Raw genomic sequence first — 19827 nt, forward strand, 5'->3', positions numbered from 1 at the left:
CAGCAGCTGTTCACGGGTGCAGCAGCCCCCCTATCAATCCCCGCGGGAGTTTTAACTTGCTCCGGGGGGGCCTCCTTCACCCCTCCTTAGGGAACCTGGGGACCCCGAACTTCCCAGAATCACCATCTTAACGCCAACCTTAGCACAGACACCTGCTCAGCATAGCAGGGTGCAGCCCTGAACTCCGCCAGCTCGCCTCAGCCTCCTACTACCTAGCCAGGATTACACACAACGCAGGAGCCCTTATACCCAGCGTGCCCAGGTCCCTCCCAGCCCCCGCTTGCAACGCGGCTGGTCAGTTCCACCCTTCGGCCAGACGGGGGCAGCACTAGCGGTCTCATCTAAATGCTGTGTGCTTTTGACCCTTCAGATCGCAGATTAACACCCACAGACAGATCTTTGAGTGCAAGCCAAATCCTTCCACAAACTAAAAATGTAAGCAAGCACTCCCCTTGCAAAGATCAGGATTTTTGCCTGAAAAAACAAGGAAAACGTGCACTGTTCCGTTCTATTTACGCCAGAGATTGAGTTTCAATGATTGTAAATCAAGATCGCAGCTCTGGCTGCAAGACAGCTGGTGTGAGGGTGTCCCTGTTCCTCCCTTCAGAGCCTCTGGCACATGGTGCCTCCCTCCCCGCCATCCAGGATGCCCGGTGGGTGTGTGGACAAAAAGAGACCGCGTCTCACCGCCTTGCTCAGGCTACGCTGCAGGGACTATTCACAGGCGCGATCCCACTAGGGCTCGGCAGGGGGGTTTTGACCTGCTCCGTTTCCGACCTGGGCCGGTTCACCCCTCCTTAGGCAACCTGGTGATCCCAGGCTCCCCAGGGATCACCATATCGCTGCCGAGCTTAGTGCGGACACCCGCTCGGTACCGCCCGCCGCAGCCTAGAACCCCCGAGCTCCAGCGATCCGCCGGCCTCAGCCTCCCCAGGAGCTGGGATCACAGGCGCCTGCCACGGCGCCCGGCTGGGTTTCCCCGCTCCCATCTCCGGCTTTAAACGGCGCTGGGGAGCTCTGTGCCTTGGCCAGGCGGGGGCAGGTTGCCATGGGGGAATGCTCCTGCTCCCCCCGGCCCCCGGGCTCTCCTGTCGGGGTGTGGGCTCCGCTGTCCTCCCAGAGCAGGCCCCGGTCCCTGGCTGGTTCGGTGCCCGCATCCCCCGTCCAGGAGCCCAGGTGTGGGGAGCTCCGCCCCGCATACAGAATCCTGGGCGTGTCGGTGCCCGCTGCCAGGTGGGACCCGCTCGGCGTGGGAACGTGCCACTTTCGGGGCACTGAGCATGCTCCGTTCACCTGCTGAAGCCGCTGCCCTTCCCCCTGCCCTTACACCCGCGGGACCCTGCGGGCGGCTTCTGACAGGGGTGCAAAGGGGGCGAATCGGAGCTGGGGCGGGCAGGGTCTGAGCAGGGGGCGGAAATTGACTGGTCGGGGGGGTCAAGCAGCTGGAGACAGCAGTAGGAGAGGGACTAAAGGCAAAATCAGGAATGCGGGGGAGGCGCTGGCCCTACACCGGCCCGGGGCGAAGGGGAGCGTGGCGCGGCTACACCGGCCGCGGCCGTCCCTCCCCCCGCCGCGCGGGGCTCTCGGCGCCAGCACGGACCCGCCCCAAACGCGCCGCACAAGTTGGTCTGCCGGGGCTTGCCGTAGGGACGAGCACTGCGCATGTGCGGCCGTTGGTGTCCGGGAGAGTGAGGCGCCAGGGGTGGGGGTCGCGGTGTGTCAGGGTCGCCCCGCCATGAAGTCCCGCTTCAACACCATCGACATCCGGGCGGTGCTGGCCGAGCTCAGGGACAGGTAGCGTCAGCGCCCGGCCGGGGCCCGGGGGTGTCCGGGGACCCGCCCCCGCCGAGAGACCGGGACCCCTTCCTCAGCCCCCCCGTCCCCACACGGGGTGCTCCCGCGCGCTGGAACCCCCTCCACGGGAACAGCCCCCCCCGACTCTGCCGCCCTCCTGGGACCACCCCACTGCCCCCCAACCACCCCGACCGGTACTGCCCCCCCATGGGAACCCCCTCATGGGAACCCCCAACCACCCCGACCGGTACTGCCCCCCCACACATGGGACCCTCCCACATGGGAACCCCCACCCCACTGTCCCCCAACCACCCTGACTGGTACTGTCTGCCCCCATGAGAACTCCCCCCCCCCCCATGGGAACCCCCACCCCATTGCCCCCCAACCACCCTTCACCCCACCACACATGAGACCCCACCATGGGAACCCCCACCCCACTACCCTGTGTGAGAGACTGGGGAACCCCCCCATCCTACTGCCCCCTGGGAATGCCTCTGCCCTACCAGCCCCCCCACCCTATGTGAGAAACTGGGAACTGCCCCCATAGGAGCCCCCTTGTCAAATTCCCCCCTGCCCCCAGGAACCTCTCACCTCACCGCCTGGTGTGAGAGACCTGGGAACCCCCATCCACAGCCCTCCCACAGGAATCCCTGTTGCCCCCTGTTAGAGATCTGGGAACCACCCTACTCCATTGATCCTTATGGGAACTCTGATGCTCCATAACATCCGTTGCCCCATGTGAGAGGCCAGGAGAACCCGACCATCCCACCCCGCTGTCCCCCAGGGGAGCCCTGACATCTCCACCCCCATTGCCTCGCATGAGAGCCCTGATTCTTCTGCACACACACCCATTGCCCCATGTAGGAGACTAGGGGCGTCTTGACCCCTGTGCGCACACAATCCATTTCACCCCACTGGAGCCCAGACAAACTGCACCTCCACCTCCATTCCACTGTCCCTCATGGAAGTCCTGAGACCCCATCCCACTACCCCCTGGAACTCATATAGTCCCCCCACCCTTCCACCCAGAAGACCCTGATATCTCTCAAGGTGTGATTTACATGGGAGTTTTATCATCCATGTTATGCTGTCTTGAATAACTATGAATGAAACAGCAACGGGATCAAATCTCAGTTGTGCTTTCTGTGGTGGTGCTGAAAATGCTTTAGTCCCATCCAGGCTAGCTCTTCAAGCATTCTCAGCACCTGTTTAGCCAGAGGTACTGCTGACAGTCATCAGCCAGGGGGCCTAGTTTGCTAATGTAAGTGGGGCTTCAATGATAAATTGCTGATGCAGAGATATGCATATGCATTATGACAGGTTTCAGAGTAACAGCCGTGTTAGTCTGTATTCGTAAAAAGAAAAAAGAAAAGGAGTACTTGTGGCACCTTAGAGACTAACCAGTTTATTTGAGCATGAGCTTTCGTGAGCTACAGCTCACTTCATCGGATGCATAGCATATTGTGGAAACTGCAGAAGACATTATATACACACAGAGACCATGAAACAAAACTTCCTCCCACCCCACTGTCCTGCTCCTAATAGCTTATCTAAAGTGACCATCAAGGGAGGGCCATTTCCAGCACAAATCCAGGTTTTCTCATCCTTCCCCCCGCCCCCCCCCACAGACACACATACAAACTCACTCTCCTGCTGGTAATAGCCCATCCCTCTTTGAAACCTCTCTTTATAATGCGCATGATAATCAAGGTGGGTCATTTCCAGCATTAATCCAGGTTTTCTCACCACCGCCACCCCCCCCCACACACACACACACCCCCCTCCAAAAACCACACACACAAACTCACTCTCCTGCTGGCAATAGCTCATCTTACAATGTGCACAGCAATAATCCAAGTTTAACCAGAACGTCTTGGGGGGGGGGGGGGGGTTGTAGGCTACCTTGCATAATGACTTAGCCACTCCCAGTCTCTATTCAAGCCCAAATTAATAGTATCCAATTTGCAAATGAATTCCAATTCAGCAGTTTCTCGCTGGAGTCTGGATTTGAAGTTTTTTTGCTTTAAGATAGCGACCCTCATGTCTGTGATTGCGTGACCAGAGAGATTGAAGTGTTCTCCGACTGGTTTATGAATGTTATAATTCTTAACATCTGATTTGTGTCCATTTATTCTTTTACGTAGAGACTGTCCAGTTTGACCAATGTACATGGCAGAGGGGCATTGCTGGCACATGATGGCATATATCACATTGGTGGATGTGCATGTGAACGAGCCTCTGATAGTGTGGCTGATGATGTTAGGCCCTGTGATGGTGTTCCCTGAATAGATATGTGGGCACAGTTGGCAACGGGCTTTGTTGCAAGGATAGGTTCCTGGGTTAGTGGTTCTGTTGTGTGGTATGTGGTTGTTGGTGAGTATTCGCTTCAGGTTGGGGGGCTGTCTGTAGGCAAGGACTGGCCTTTCTCCCAAGATTTGTGAGAGTGTTGGGTCATCCTTCAGGATAGGTTGTAGATCCTTAATAATGCGTTGGAGGGGTTTTAGTTGGGGGCTGAAGGTGACAGCTAGTGGTGTTCTGTTATTTTCTTTGTTAGGCCTGTCCTGTAGTAGGTGACTTCTGGGAACTCTTCTGGCTCTATCAATCTGTTTCTTCACTTCCGCAGGTGGGTATTGTAGTTGTAAGAATGCTTGATAGAGATCTTGTAGGTGTTTGTCTCTGTCTGAGGGGTTGGAGCAAATGCGGTTGTATCGCAGAGCTTGGCTGTAGACGATGGATCGTGTGGTGTGGTCAGGGTGAAAGCTGGAGGCATGTAGGTAGGAATAGCGGTCAGTAGGTTTCCGGTATAGGGTGGTGTTGATGTGACCATCGTTTATTAGCACTGTAGTGTCCAGGAAGTGGATCTCTTGTGTGGACTGGACCAGGCTGAGGTTGATGGTGGGAAAGAAATTGTTGAAATCATGGTGGAATTCCTCAAGGGCTTCTTTTCCATGGGTCCAGATGATGAAGATGTCATCAATATAGCGCAAGTAAAGTAGGGGCGTTAGGGGACGAGAGCTGAGGAAGCGTTGTTCTAAATCAGCCATAAAAATGTTGGCATACTGTGGGGCCATGCGGGTACCCATAGCAGTGCCGCTGATCTGAAGGTATACATTGTCCCCAAATGTAAAATAGTTATGGGTAAGGACAAAGTCACAAAGTTCAGCCACCAGGTTAGCCGTGACATTATCGGGGATAGTGTTCTTGATGGCTTGTAGTCCATCTTTGTGTGGAATGTTGGTGTAGAGGGCTTCTACATCCATAGTGGCCAGGATGGTGTTATCAGGAAGATCACCAATGGATTGTAGTTTCCTCAGGAAGTCAGTGGTGTCTCGAAGGTAGCTGGGAGTGCTGGTAGCGTAGGGCCTGAGGAGTGAGTCTACATAGCCGGACAATCCTGCTGTCAGGGTGCCAATGCCTGAGATGATGGGGCGCCCAGGATTTCCAGGTTTATGGATCTTGGGTAGTAGGTAGAATATCCCAGGTCGGGGTTCCAGGGGTGTGTCTGTGCGAATTTGATCTTGTGCTTTTTCAGGAAGTTTCTTGAGCAAATGCTGTAGATGCTTTTGGTAACTCTCAGTGGGATCAGAGGGTAATGGCTTGTAGAAAGTGGTGTTGGAGAGCTGCCGAGCAGCCTCTTGTTCATATTCCGACCTATTCATGATGACAACAGCACCTCCTTTGTCAGCCTTTTTGATTATGATGTCAGAGTTGTTTCTGAGGCTGTGGATGGCATTGTGTTCTGCACGGCTGAGGTTATGGGGCAAGTGATGCTGCTTTTCCACAATTTCAGCCCGTGCACGTCGGCGGAAGCACTCTATGTAGAAGTCCAGTCTGCTGTTTCGACCTTCAGGAGGAGTCCACCTAGAATCCTTCTTTTTGTAATGTTGGTAGGCAGGCCTCTGTGGATCATCATGTTGTTCAGAGGTATTTTGGAAATATTCCTTGAGTCGGAGACGTCGAAAATAGGATTCTAGGTCACCACAGAACTGTATCATGTTCGAGGGGGTGGAGGGGCAGAAGGAGAGACCCCGAGATAGGACAGCTGCTTCTGCTGGGCTGAGAGTATAGTTGGATAGGTTAACAATATTGCTGGGTGGGTTGAGGGAACCATTGCTGTGGCCCCTTGTAGCCTGTAGTAGTTTAGAAAGTTTAGTGTCCTTTTTCTTTTGTAGAGAAGTAAAGTGTGCGTTGTAAATGGCTTGTCTAGTTTTGGTAAAATCCAGCCACGAGGAAGTTTGTGTGGAAGGTTGGTTTTTTATGAGAGTATCCATTTTTGAGAGCTCATTCTTAATCTTTCCCTGTTTGCTGTAGAGGATGTTGATCAGGTGATTCCGCAGTTTCTTTGAGAGCGTGTGGCACAAGCTGTCAGCATAGTCTGTGTGGTATGTAGATTGTAATGGATTTTTTACCTTCAGTCCTTTTGGTACGATGTCCATCTGTTTGCATTTGGAAAGGAAGATGATGTCTGTCTGTATCTGTACAAGTTTTTTCATGCAGTTGATAGATTTCCACTCTATGCGGCTAAATGCAGTGCCTTGCATAATGACAGGTTTCAGAGTAACAGCCGTGTTAGTCTGTTAGTTCTTTTTTCTTTTTACGAATACTGTTAGTTCTTTTTTCTTTTTTCTTTTTACGAATACAGACTAACATGGCTGTTACTCTGGAGCAGGACAGTGGGGTGGGAGGAAGTTTTGTTTCATGGTCTCTGTGTGTATATAATGTCTTCTGCAGTTTCCACAATATGCTATGCATCCGATGAAGTGAGCTGTAGCTCACGAAAGCTCATGCTCAAATAAACTGGTTAGTCTCTAAGGTGCCACAAGTACTCCTTTTCTTTTTTCTTTTTGTATATGCATTAGTGTCTCATAAAATGAATTGTTGCTGAAATTCTGGAGTTGCATTAAAGTCTTGTTCAAGTGGCTATTCTATTTTAGTTCCTTTTTGCATTTATTTCATTAATAGTGTTCCCCATATATTCTAATTGTATCCTAATTTCTCCTGGAGCTTGTCCATTTTACTGCGTCTACCCTATCACCTCTTCAAATGCTATTTGTGTAATATATTGTAACCTAGGAAACTTATTTATGTACATATAGATTCAGTTGTCACTGAATCTTTCTGACAGGCTTGTATGAATTCTGTACTGGATTCACAAAATGTATTTATTTTTTATTTAACAGCTTATTGGGAATGAGAGTAAACAATGTCTATGATGTGGATAATAAGACCTATCTTATTCGCCTTCAAAAGTAAGAACTCTTAACATTTGTGAGCTCTGTTTTAGTCCTCCTTAAATTTGAGCCTATTTGTCTTGTATTAATTGCTGCTTATCAAGCCTTTATAACCAGTTTGCTAAAAACTAGTTTTGTGGTGTTCCCTGGAAGAAGAAAAATATTTTTATCATGGGAGTTCTTAGGAAATATCACAGGAAGATAATTGTTTTTGTCCTTTTTACAAACAAAATACAGAAAATAAGTGGAAGAGCAGGTGTGTTTTGCGCCTAAAAGTTTTTTCTCGTAAATACCAAGAACAGTGCATATGCTGTGGTAATGATAAGCAGTTATGACCACAGGAGTTGCTGTTCTGAAACAGTGAGTCTGTGTAGTCTGATGCTTTTTACATAGGGCCAGAAAAGTCCCTTTTGGTCACCCAGTTTCTGTGCTGGACTGTTAGCTTTCTCTTTTCCCATTTGTAATGCACCTGAGCAACTGGCCAGTGCTCTGGGTGGGTGGCCTGTCAAAACGACTTCCTGCAAAAGGTAATCCCGGATATTTTTGGACTAATCAAGTAACCTCAGTATATCTAGCCTTTAATTTAGTTTATCTTAAACTTAGTTTTTAACTTCGTCTTTTTGCTACCAACCTGGCCTCAATATATCTCAACTGTTCTAATATTTTTGACCATAGCTTCCTCCGAAAGATTTCTTTGACTTATAGTTGAAGTTGTAGGGCTATCTGTGGTACTTTGGCATGCAGCTCTAATGAAATGTCATTGGTATAATGACAAATTGGTGGCGTTTAAAGTGTCAAACTAGTCTTTATTTTGTCAACAGGCCAGACTGTAAAGCTACACTTCTAATTGAATCTGGTATACGGATTCACACAACAGAGTTTGAGTGGCCAAAGAATATGATGCCATCTGGATTTGCAATGAAGGTAAATTAATCTTTCTCTTTCTGAAATTTCCTTCAGAAGAGAGAGTAATGCTGTAGTTTCACATCTGAGATGTAAATGAACTATTAAAGTATTGCCAACTAGCTGAGTGGGTCTTGGTCAAGCAGATGATGATGATGTGGGGACTGGCTGAAAGGAAGGGCGACTGCAGAATGGTGGGGGACACAGAACTGATGCTTGGTACCTGACAACAGTCAAAATGTAGTTTTTAAGACTTAGGGTACGTCTACGGTTCGAAATTATTCTATTCGAACTTTTGGAAGCGATTTTATACATTTGGTCTTGTGTATCGCCACTAAAGAGCATGAATTCGGTGGAGTGCGTCCACTGTACCAAGGCTAGCATCGAATGTCGGAGCGGTGCACTGTGGGTAGCTATCCCACAGTTCCCACGGTCCCCGCCGCCCATTGGAATTCTGGGTTAAGCTCCCAGTGCATGATGGGGCAAAAACATTCTCGCGAGTGTTTCTGGGTGTGTGTCGTAAGTCTCTCCTCCCGCCGTGAAAGCTATGGCAGACAATCGTTTCGCGCCTTTTTGGCGTGCAGACGCCATACTGCTTTCAGCAGACAGTGTAGTATGGTGAACCGCTTCTCTCCTGGTACTATGAATCCACATCGCATTTCCTCTCCACTTTCTATGTAATCTCTATAAGTATCTACTCTTTCTCTTCCTCATCGACCGCTTCCGCTGCCAACTCTGCTCAGCCATTGTGAACTGAGCAGCACAGCTTCCGCCACCAACTCTGCTCTACCGCTCTTGCCGTGCAACCGAGCTTCTCCATGTTGTCTGTCCTGGGCTCCCACCTCCGTGAAAGCTACAGAAGACAACCATTTCCCGCCTTTTTCTGGCTATCGTGAACCGAACAGCACCTCTTCTGCTGCCACTCTGCTCTCCTATATTTCGCGCCCTTTTTCCAGGATTACCCATGCAGGCGCCATAGCATGGCAAGTATGGAGCCCGCTCAGATCTCCGCTGCAGTTTTGACCATTGTAAATACTTTGCGCATTATCCAGCAGTACGTGCAGTACCTGCAAAACTGGGCGAGGAAGTGATGACAGTGCGATTACAACAGTGATAAGTACATGGACACAGACGTTCTTAGAAGCATGGCATATAGCGATTGGGAGATCATGGTGGCATTGGGCCAGGTTCATGCCGTGGAACGCCAATTCTGGGCCCAGGAAACAAGCACAGACTGGTAGGACCGCATAGTGTTGGAGGTATGGGATGATTCCCAGTGGCTGAGAAACTTTTGTATGCGTAGGTCCACTTTCATGGAACTTTGTGACCTGCTGTCCCCTGCCCTGAAGCGCAAAGACACCAAAATGAGAGCAGCCCTCACAGTTGAGAAGCGAGGGGCCATAGCCCTGTGGAAGCTTGCAATGCCCGACAGCTACCGGTCAGTCGGGAATCAGTTTGGAGTGGGCAAATCTACTGTGGGGGCTGCTGTGCTGCAAGTAGCCAACGCAATCATTGACCAGCTGCTATCAAGGGTAGTGACTTTGGGAAATGTGCAGACCATTGTGGATGGCTTTAATGCGCTGGGGTTCCCAACTGCAGCGGGGTGATAGACGGAACGCATATCCCTATCTTGGCCCCGGAACACCGGGTCGGCCAGTATGTAAACTGCAAAGGTACTTTTTCATGGTGCTGCAAGCACTGGTGGATCACAAGGGATGTTTCACCGACGTCAACGTGGGATGGCCGGGAAAGGTGCACGACGCTCGCATCTTCAGGAACTCTGGTCTGTTTGAACAACTGCAGGAAGGGACTTACTTCCCAGACCAGAAAATTACTGTTGGGGATGTTGAAATGCCTGTAGTTATCCTCGGGGACACAGCCTACCCCTTAATGCCATGGCTTATGAAGCCGTACACAGGTCCCCTGGACAGTAGTAAGGAGCAGTTCAACTATAGGCTGAGCAAGTGCAGAATGGTGGTAGAATGTGCTTTTAGATGTTTGAAAGCGCGCTGGCACCGTTTACTGACTCAGTTAGATCTCAGCACAACCAATATTCCAACTGTAATTGCTGCTTGTTGTGTGCTCCACAATATCTGTGAGAGTAAGGGGGAGACATTTATGGCGGGGTGGGAGGTTGAGGCAACTCGCCTGGCGGCCAGTTTAGCACAACCAGACAACAGGGCGATTAGAAGAGCGCAGCAGGGCATGCTGCACATCAGAGAAGCTTTGAAAGCCAGTTTCATGACTGGCCAGGGTACAGTTGTGTTTGTTTCTCTTGAAGTTACCCGCCCCCTCTATATATAAGTCACAATTGTTTAAAAACCATTCTTTATTATTTGTTGCACAACACATTGAGAGAAATCAGAAGGTAGACTGGGGACGGGGGGGTACTGGGAAAGGGGGGTGGAGGAGGAGGGAAGGACAAGTCCAGAAATCAAATCAAAATTTTGGATATGCCAGCTTTCTGCTGTTTGTGCAATCCTCTGGGGTTGAGTGTGTGGGTCCCCGTATCCCCGCCCCCCGCCTGTGTTCTTGGGTGAGGAGGCTATGGAACCTGGGGAGGAGGGAGGGCGGTTATACAGGGGCTTCAGCGGCAGTCTGTGGTCTTGCTGCCTTTCCTGCATTAGATCCATCGTACAGCGGAGCATGTCTGTTTGCTCCCCCATGAGCTTGACCATAGCATCCTGCCTGCTCTCATCGCACACATCCCTCCTCTCTTCGTATTCATGTAATGCTTTACGGGACTCCGCAATTGTTTGCCTCCACACATTCAGCTGGTCCCTATCAGTGCGGGAGGACTGTATGAGCTTGGCAAACATGTCATCCTGAGTTCGGTTTTTTCCGCCTTCTAATCTGGACCAGCTTCTGGGACGGAGTAGATAGGGACCACGTTGAAACATTTGCACCTGCAGGAGGAGAAAAAGGGAGGGTAGTATTTTAAAAGATATGCTTCAGAGAACAAAGGGAACACTTTCTCAGTGAAACAGACAATTCGTAGTACACAGCACATGTTTTTTCTGTACAGTTTGCCTCTTATACTGAAGTGCCTGCCACTTTGGTGTAAGTAAGCCATCACACGTGGCCGGGCAACAGAATTCAGCTTGCAGGCAGCCATGGTAAGCCCTAGGGGCACACGGGGTTCTGCTTCTTCCGCATTCATTTCAATGCTTTCAAACTGCTGGGCCCCCTTTCCCATAGCAAGCAATGCCTGGTGGGTTTGCCATATAAAAGGAGGGTCTGTGGGCTCTCTGGGATGATCACTTCACACAACACCCGTCAGTCCCTCCCCCCCCGCCACCGCGTGGCTCTGAAGAGGCTCTGAGCAGGGATGAGCCTTTTAAACGCGAACAACCCAGTGCGGCGGGTTTCCTCCCACCCCCCACTGCGTGGCTCCGATCAGGCTCTCACTCACCAGAAGTGCCTTCTCCAGGGTCATGGTCCGGGAGGCGATTGGGTCCAGCGTTAAGAATGGTCCTGGCTAGGAGGGAAAATGGATTCCCCACTTGCCGTCTGTGCACTGTTCTCCTCCTCCTCCAAAAACTCATCCTCCTTGCTCCATGCAACTCCCCCCTTACGGGTGTCCATGGACAGTGGTGGGGTAATGGTGGTGTCACCCCCCCCAATTGCATGCAGATCACAGTAGTAGCGGCATGTATGGGGCTGTGACCCAGAGCGCCCATTCGCCTCACTGGTTTTTTGGTATGTTTTGCCTGAGCTCCTTGATTTTTGTACAACACTGCTCTGTGTCCCTGGAGTAGCCTCTTTCCATCATGGCCCTGGAGACATCAGCGTACATATTTGTGTTTCTTTTTTGGAATGTAGTTCTGCCATAACAGATTCGTCTCCCCAACATGCAATGAGATCCAGTACCTCCCGCTCAGGCCATGCTGGAGCTCGTCTGCGACTCTGGGACTGCATGGTTGCCTGTGATGGTGGACTGTGCTGATGGTCACCTATGCTGATGGTGACCAAACTGGAAATGAAATTCAAAAGTTCCTGGGGCTTTTGCTGCCTACCTGGCTAGTGCACTGGAGTTGAGAGTGTTGTCCAGAGCAGTCACAAGGGAACATTCTGGGATAGCTCCTGGAGGCCAATAACATCAAATTGTGTCCACAGTACCTGTAACCTGGACCTGCGATCTCGATTTTTAGCGCTACTCCACTTGCCGAGGTGGAGTACAGAAATCGGATTAAAGAGCCCTTTTAGATAAAAAAAACCGGTTTGGTTGTGTGGACGGAATCAGTTTTATTTCGAATTAACTCGGCTAATTCCGAAATAACTGCGTACTGTAGACAAGGCCTTTGATACTCAAGCTCATAAATGTTCACTGGACTAGCCATGCCTCTTGGAATTTTACTTTGGCGAAGTGAACATATTATTTTATTATATAGGCCAGATTCTGAAGCCTCTGAATAGGCAAAACCCAGAGTGAATGGGAGTCTTGCATGAGTAAGGACTTCTGGATTAGACTATCTGAGGTGTCAGGTCTTGAAGTGAACTATTAGGCTCCAGTTCAGCAAATAGAGCCGTTGTGGATGCGTCTGATTGCAGAATCAGATTACAGATCTGGTTAGCTCCCCACTCCTGCGAAGAGACCGTACAGACAGGCGTACAAGAGTGCCCATGAGGAGCTTCATTGAAATGCCTCTCTGCAAATCCCCCACTGAAGTCAGTGGGAGTCTTGTGGAAGCAGGAGTAACCCTGAGTGGAGGTCATTGGAGGATTGGGGCCTTAGGTTACACTAGCTCTTTCCCTCCTTGGGATGGCAGAGACGTGCAGGTTTCAAATAGTACAGCTGTGTTTATTACTGTAAATGCTGAATGCTTAACAAAAACGTTTAATTTTTTGCAATTTGGAGCTACTATTTTTCTTTAACAAGCAAGAGTAGATCAGAGCTTGATGGTTGTCAAAGTTTGAGCAGCTCATGTATGTAATATTCAGTTTTGTAAGTTTATACCAGCTCTTGTATTTGTCTATAATAAGTGGAATAAAGATAAGCAAGATAAACAAGAAATGTTCAGATTTTCACGGGGACACACACACAGTCGTTTAATTAAATATTTCAGTTTAAAATACTATGAGTAGGACCTTTCTGTTTACACCGTATATACATATGCATATTTTAATATTTTTCTCTTCCCTATCATCAGTGTCGTAAGCATTTAAGGAGTAGAAGACTTGTCAGTGTAAAACAGCTGGGGATAGACAGAATTGTAGACTTTCAATTTGGAAGTGATGAAGCAGCCTATCATCTCATTGTTGAGCTTTACGACAGAGTAAGTCATAAAACTGTTTAGTCTATAAATTAGTATCTAATATGGACTCTAATAATCAGTTTTGATGCTATTGCAGGGAAACATTGTTCTGACAGACTATGAATACTTAATTTTAAACATCCTGAGGTTTCGCACAGATGAGGCAGATGATGTCAAATTTGCAGTTCGGGAACGGTACCCAGTTGATAACGCTAAAGCATCTGCACCATTACCTACCTTGGAAAGGTAACTTTATTCTGTGCAACATGCATATTATAAATAAAGCAAAGACCACTTTTACATATAAAAATTTTGAGTCTGAATAGTCTGTTTTAAGCTTTGAACATTGTGTAGGTGATGCAGTTCTCACAGAATTGAAATTGTTTGCTTTCTTCTCTAATTCAGAAAACATGGAAAATCAATTCAACATTGTACATTTATTCTTTTGAATAGCAGCAATTCTGCTTATTATGTCTCTTAGGTTGACTGAAACAATATCAAATGCACCTAACGGGGAACTGCTAAAGAGGGTCCTTAACCCACATCTTCGTAAGTAATGGCATTATTACAATATGAAATGTGCAAACTGTTTGCATTCATATTAGATGTAATGTGAAAATTTAAAATAAAAAAGACACAACTGTGTTTCAGAAGGTTCAAGACAGTCTCCTATATATAAAATGCAAAATTATTTGTTAAGATTAGAATTTTAATACAAAGGTATAGAAACTTGGCTGTAATCCTTTAATATGCTTTATATGGGTGTAGGGATTTGTCCATGAAGCACTTATAGTATCGGGACCTTTGCTGAATTTTCTCAGTGATGGCTAGAATGTCTCATTCAATTTTGGAAATTAATCATTCTTAATACAGATTTCAACCTGAATGTTTAAACTGCTTCTATAGTTGGTTCTTTCTACTTTTATAGCTTATGGAGCCACACTCATTGAGCACTGCCTTATAGAAGCTGGATTGTCTGGTAATGCCAAAGTAGATCAACAGATGGGAAGCAAAGGTATGTAGGAGTATAATATTTGTGCACTTCAAAGGTTTGCTTGACTATATTTGGAGGGGCAGAGAAGACACCTAGGCACCCTTCACTGAGGAAGTAAAAGAACAGTGGCTTTGTTTCATGGAAAAAGGGTGTTCAGCCAGGATTGGCTGAACACGCTGAAGGGAACTTTGGGTGAGAGAACCTTCCACCGAAAGATGTTTAACTTGTTTGTTAAGCTTGGTCTCTAAAAGCGTGTCATGATTTATTTATATGTAACCATTGGTTTCCAATATTCATACTCACTACTCTGTGAATCTCTAATCTGTGATAATAAACTTATTCTTGTTTTCACTATAAATATATCTAAGTGCTGTGGTGTTAAGCAAAGCGGTGATCCTCAGTTGAATCTTAAAAGCTGGTATGTAGTGTTCCTTTGGGAACAGCAGGCCTGGTAATTCTGTGAGCATTCAGTGGATAAGGGCCTGGATGCCGCAGGGAAAAGTCCGAGGATTTGGAGACTGGTGTCTGCTTATTGCTACCTGTCCAGAGAAAGCAAGGCCTGGAAGGCAGTGCTTGTGTTGCCAGAGACTAGTGGTTTCAGGGAGTTGACCCACAGCAGGCACAGATAAGACTGCTTCACTCTAAGCAGATAGTGGTGAGGCACCTCACAACCCAGGGTACCCTTGGGGAGCATCACAATGGATATGCAGTGTAAGTTTTTACAGGCTGGAGACTACTTTAACACTATTCTCTTAAAGCCCTAGCATTGCTTATACACTAGTATTTTTCCATCCCTTTTAGCCTCAATTCTAAATAGTTACAATAGCACTTCATCATATGGCATAAAGTTAATTGTGATATTGGAAGGATTAATAAGGGACTTACTATACAAGAGTCATGTGCCAAAGTGTTAATCATGAAAAAAATTATATATTGATTAGAAAGCAAGATGGTGGATTTTGAATGAATTAGAACAGTTGCTTTTGATTTCTTTGGAATATACAATTATGGGTTGAGGCAGTAAGGTCAGAATGATTAGTTCTGTGGTCGTACTTTGCTATGAGTGTTTTTTCGGAGGGGGAGAACTATGTTAATATGATGATCTGTAATTAATTAAAATAATGTAATACCTGATATCTGTTGTTATCTGAAGTGCTGTAATAAAGAAGGGAGTTTTATGGCTAATGTTTCAAAAGTAGGGACTTTCACTGTACACCCTTGCCAAGACAGGCGATTGCACGCATCCAGTCCTTGCTTTTTATGTGCGATTATGTGTTTGTGCCAGCACTCTTATATCTTATGCATGTAGCTGCAATACGTATTTTTTTTAAAGAAATATCTCAAAGTTTAAAAAGGACACTAAATGAGGCTTTCTTCAAAATGGACATTTGTTTCTAATGCAAGGAGTTGATGGTTAAAGATGCGTATTAAAATGCAGACTTTTTTCAAATTTGCAAGAATCCTGGTTTTAGAGTATTTCAGAGAGTAGGATTATTGAAAATCTCATAATCCAGACTTCCCACAAGAACTGTATATTGGAGAAAATTCCTCTGTACCCCTGACTAGAAATGCGGTTAGTAGCGGAGGTTAGTTTTTGGTCTGTCAAGCTTTAGCCTTTATTGGTTAAATAGTGCACTATGTGTATATGTAAAATATCCCCAAATTCTTGCTTCTTCAAAATCCATTTTTTTCCCTTTAGAAAATATTGAAAGGGTACTTGCTGCTTTACAGAAGGCAGAAGAATATATGAAGATAACTAACAACTTTAGTGGAAAGGTAAATCTTAATTGATATCTGCATAGTTCAAAGTTAAACCGTCTAAGAAACGAACATGCATTATTGTTCTTCTATCATGTCAGACATTTGCTATTGGTTTAGCATGCCTATCACATCTTTTCATGTTGTCGTCTGTCTATTTTTGCTGCTATGATGCCCTCCAGATACTAATAAGGAATACACCGGACCCTCGCTAGAACGTGGGATTTGGGATCCATACACGGTACCGCATTAAAATGAATTCCAATTAAAGTAATTACATTTGGGATCCATTGCTGCGACCACGTTATATGTGAATTTGCGCTATATAGACGCACGTTCTAGCAAGGGTCCTGTGTGTATATATGACGCTTGTCTTGGACGTGCAGCCTGTAAATGAGCTAATGGAGTAAAAAGGACCTATCTGACTTGTGTGTCACCATTGTATTTAAATACTGATAGTAATTTTAATGTATGAAGTGTTCAGGGATATCAAAATAATCTCAGTCTGTAGTTCAATGAGGAACCAAAATTTAATTTTGCAGTTGTGTGTCTTCAAGGTATTCATGCGCCTGGCGAGCAATATGATTGTAATTTATCCTTCTACATCGATCTTAATGCAACTTGGGAATAAGGCCTGAGTAGAAAGACTGCCAATTACCAGTAGGTAATAGAAATCATTCTTTAACCCTGGGAATGTAGTCCTAATTTTCAAACATGTATGTATTTATTTATTTATTTATTGCAATAACAACTATTGAACATCCTCTGTGGGCCCGTGCCAGTGTTTCTGATCATTTTCACTTCTCGTGGAAAAATTGTGCTATAGCCCATCCACTCCTCTCTCTTCCATGTTCTGAGTCTGCTGCCTTATAACAAGTTCTTCTCTAACTTCAAGGCGGAAAGGATTGCTCAGTTTATGGTACAATTCATTCTGATTCTGACTTGCCCATCACTGCATCCTTAACAAACAAGCGTTGCTTAAAATGTAAGGTACAAAGTTTGTGTGATGCATTGTAGACTTGGGTTTGTTATAGAAGTTCAGTGTTCATTTGGAATATTTTAGAATAAAGGTGAGTGGCCAAAATTTTACCTGCAAAGTCACTTAGCACCATAAAGTCTCTATGAAAAAAGAGCTTACCAGCGGATTTAGTGTCAGATGTTTGCAAGGCGTTAAACTGTTCCTCCTTGGGCAAGAAAGGAAAAATAACTTCTAAGATTCCTGGAAAGAAATGAGTGTGAATGTGGTGTCTTATGGGTGTTTTTTTTTTTTTTTTTTTAAGGGTTATATCCTCCAGAAACGGGAGAAAAAGCCAAGCCTGGAGCCAGATAAACCTGCAGAAGAAATCCTCACGTAAATATTTGAAGTATTAACTCCCTTTCTTGCTAGAAAACTAATTTATATTAAGCACTCAAGTGATAGTATCAAATGTATATTTTACAGATATGAGGAATTTCATCCTTTCTTGTTTTCTCAACATCTAAAGTGTCCGTACATGGAATTCGAAACATTTGATAAGGTATAGTGGTTTTGCTGATACAGTACTAAGTAGTTCAAATGACTGATACTAAAAACGTGAAAGAAAATATGGTGCTGGAAACTATTACGTTTTTATGCTTTGACTAGGTAGTTTGGTGTGTAAAATCAGTAAGTATCATAGTAAGATATAAGCTAAATAAAATATTTCTTGGTAACTACAGTTGACCCATTTATGTTCCCAATTTGTCTGTCATGTCCAATAACTGTGGTGTTGTAACTGTGTTGGTCCCAGGACTTTAGAGAGACGAGGTGGATGAGGAAGTATCTTTATTGGACCAAGTTTGTGTGTCTCACCAATAAAAGATATTTCCTCACTCATCTTGTCTCTCAAATGTCCAGTAGCTGAAATATAGCATGTAGCATTGGTGAAAGACGTATTTGTGTCCAGAACCAAGCTACTCTCTGTCTTCACTTGTTTAAACATAGTTTGCTGGTGGTTATATAGGTGTTTATAGACAGTTGGTTTATAGCTGAGGGTAATAGCAAAAATATAAATATGATGAATGTTTGACATAGATTTCATTTTTAGTGAAATTCCTTGTCCTTTCTGGTTCTTGGCTAACTAAGGTTAACATAACCTATAGATAGTTATTTTATACTAAATCTGATCTCTAGATTCCTTGCTTTGCACTCTCCTGCTATGCCTCCCCATCATGTTTGTACCACCTACCTCACAGTGCTGGTGATTTCCATAGCATAAATAAACTCAGAAACTTTATTGTAAGCAGTTTCTGCCTGTTGAAACCAACCACAAAGAACTGTATTGAACTTCATATGCTTGATTTGGAGATTCTGTTCTTATTAACCAGTTGATTATTATGCTTATGCTCAAATAAATTGTTTAGTGTCTAAGGTGCCACAAGTACTCCTTTTTCTGTTTGCGAATACAGACTAACATGGCTGTTACTCTGAAACCTTGATTATTATGATGGCTCATTGCAGAGATGGCTGTACCTACGGTAGTTTCACAGTTGTTACATACTTAGATTAAAGAACGTGTTCCTTCCTTCACTACATCATTTGCTAATATAGAATTTGGCTCCAGTTCAGTCCCATGGTTAAAGCTAGGCCTGTGCTTAAGTACCTCGCTGAACTGTCCCTTGACTAGGTAGAGCAGGGGAAGTGTGTTGAAACCTAGTTTAGGATCAGACTCCTTTTTGCAGTCTCTGCAGTCTCCTCTTAAGAACAGAACCACTCCTGTCTGCTTACTCTTTCCTGATCTAGGTTATTGCATCCTTTGAGATCCTTTAAACTGACTTTTTTTTTTCTCTTGAAGGCCGTGGATGAATTTTACTCCAAGCTAGAAGGTCAGAAGATTGATTTGAAAGCTTTGCAACAGGTACAGTCTCATTCACAAGCAGAACAGCTGATCTAACTCCTTTAGAGCTTCAGGATGCTGGACATTTGCCTGATTTAGGGGCCCTTGCTCTTTGTAGCACCATGTGGGTGCTGTCTTGTTCAATTAAAGATAATGGGTTGGCTTGTATGGGGCAGGTCTGAAGCTGCGTGCACCAGGGCAGTTCTTGTTGGGAAATTACGATCACTATGACAGCTACTATCATTAGTGTTACGATGCTTCCGTGGATTCCTTTTAAACTGTGCACACACAGCATTGAATAGCTAATCAGCAAGAACATAAGAATGGCCATACTGGGTCAGACCAAAGGTCATCCAGCCCAGTATCCTGTCTACCAACAGTGACCAATACCAGGTGCCCCAGAGGGAGTGAACCTAACAGGTAATGATCAGTGATCCTTGGACAGGCACTCCATTCATTACGGAAGTGGCTTTCGCTACACTTTCTATGACAGTGTTCAACAAAATCCTGTTTCCACTTCTTTCCTCTCCATACTGTAATAGGATATAGTTGGGTGTTGAATATCTAACACTGTAAAATTTGTAATATGCAGAGTCGGTCAGCGCTACGCCCAGCTCATGAGACAGCTCATGGTGTCTGACACCATCAGGTGGTCCAGAGACATCTACACGGAGCACGTCATGGGACACTGTCAGTAGTAGGAAGAGTAAACAAGACCACCGGTCAGGGAAATAACCCACTTCCTCCCCTGACTGACTAAGGGATGCACCCCACCCATGTACCTATTCGCTACACCAACACTGACTTGGACTCTAAATAAATTTTATGGGTGGCATACCCGAGATCACTTATTCACTGACTTTTTAAAAACTCCAGTCTGGGTCTGTGCTGGTTATGTGCTATGTATGTATCTTGTGAACCTTGTAACCAATACTTGTAATCTCTCATAACTCAAGCCTGACCCCAGATGTACAGTACCTTCCCTCTGAACCTGTGTAAATTTGATTTTAAACATTAGCTTTAATAATCTTTTTCCT

General features: G+C 45.9%; 1 protein-coding gene across 1 annotated transcript in view; it reads left to right on the forward strand.

Moving 5' to 3' along the window:
- Positions 1-1649: 1649 nt before the first annotated feature.
- Positions 1650-19827, forward strand: part of NEMF (nuclear export mediator factor) — a 42366-nt gene continuing 24188 nt past the window's right edge. The window contains exons 1-11 of the mRNA XM_074956561.1: positions 1650-1794; positions 6975-7043; positions 7847-7949; positions 13079-13204; positions 13281-13429; positions 13665-13732; positions 14112-14198; positions 15877-15953; positions 17216-17286; positions 17377-17452; positions 18749-18811. Coding sequence (XP_074812662.1) covers positions 1736-1794; positions 6975-7043; positions 7847-7949; positions 13079-13204; positions 13281-13429; positions 13665-13732; positions 14112-14198; positions 15877-15953; positions 17216-17286; positions 17377-17452; positions 18749-18811 — 948 coding nt within the window. The 5' untranslated portion in view covers positions 1650-1735. The remainder of the gene's footprint in view (positions 1795-6974; positions 7044-7846; positions 7950-13078; positions 13205-13280; positions 13430-13664; positions 13733-14111; positions 14199-15876; positions 15954-17215; positions 17287-17376; positions 17453-18748; positions 18812-19827) is intronic.

The sequence above is a fragment of the Natator depressus genome, chromosome 6 (assembly GCF_965152275.1).
Source record: "Natator depressus isolate rNatDep1 chromosome 6, rNatDep2.hap1, whole genome shotgun sequence".
In the NCBI taxonomy this organism is placed as follows: Eukaryota; Metazoa; Chordata; order Testudines; family Cheloniidae; genus Natator; species Natator depressus.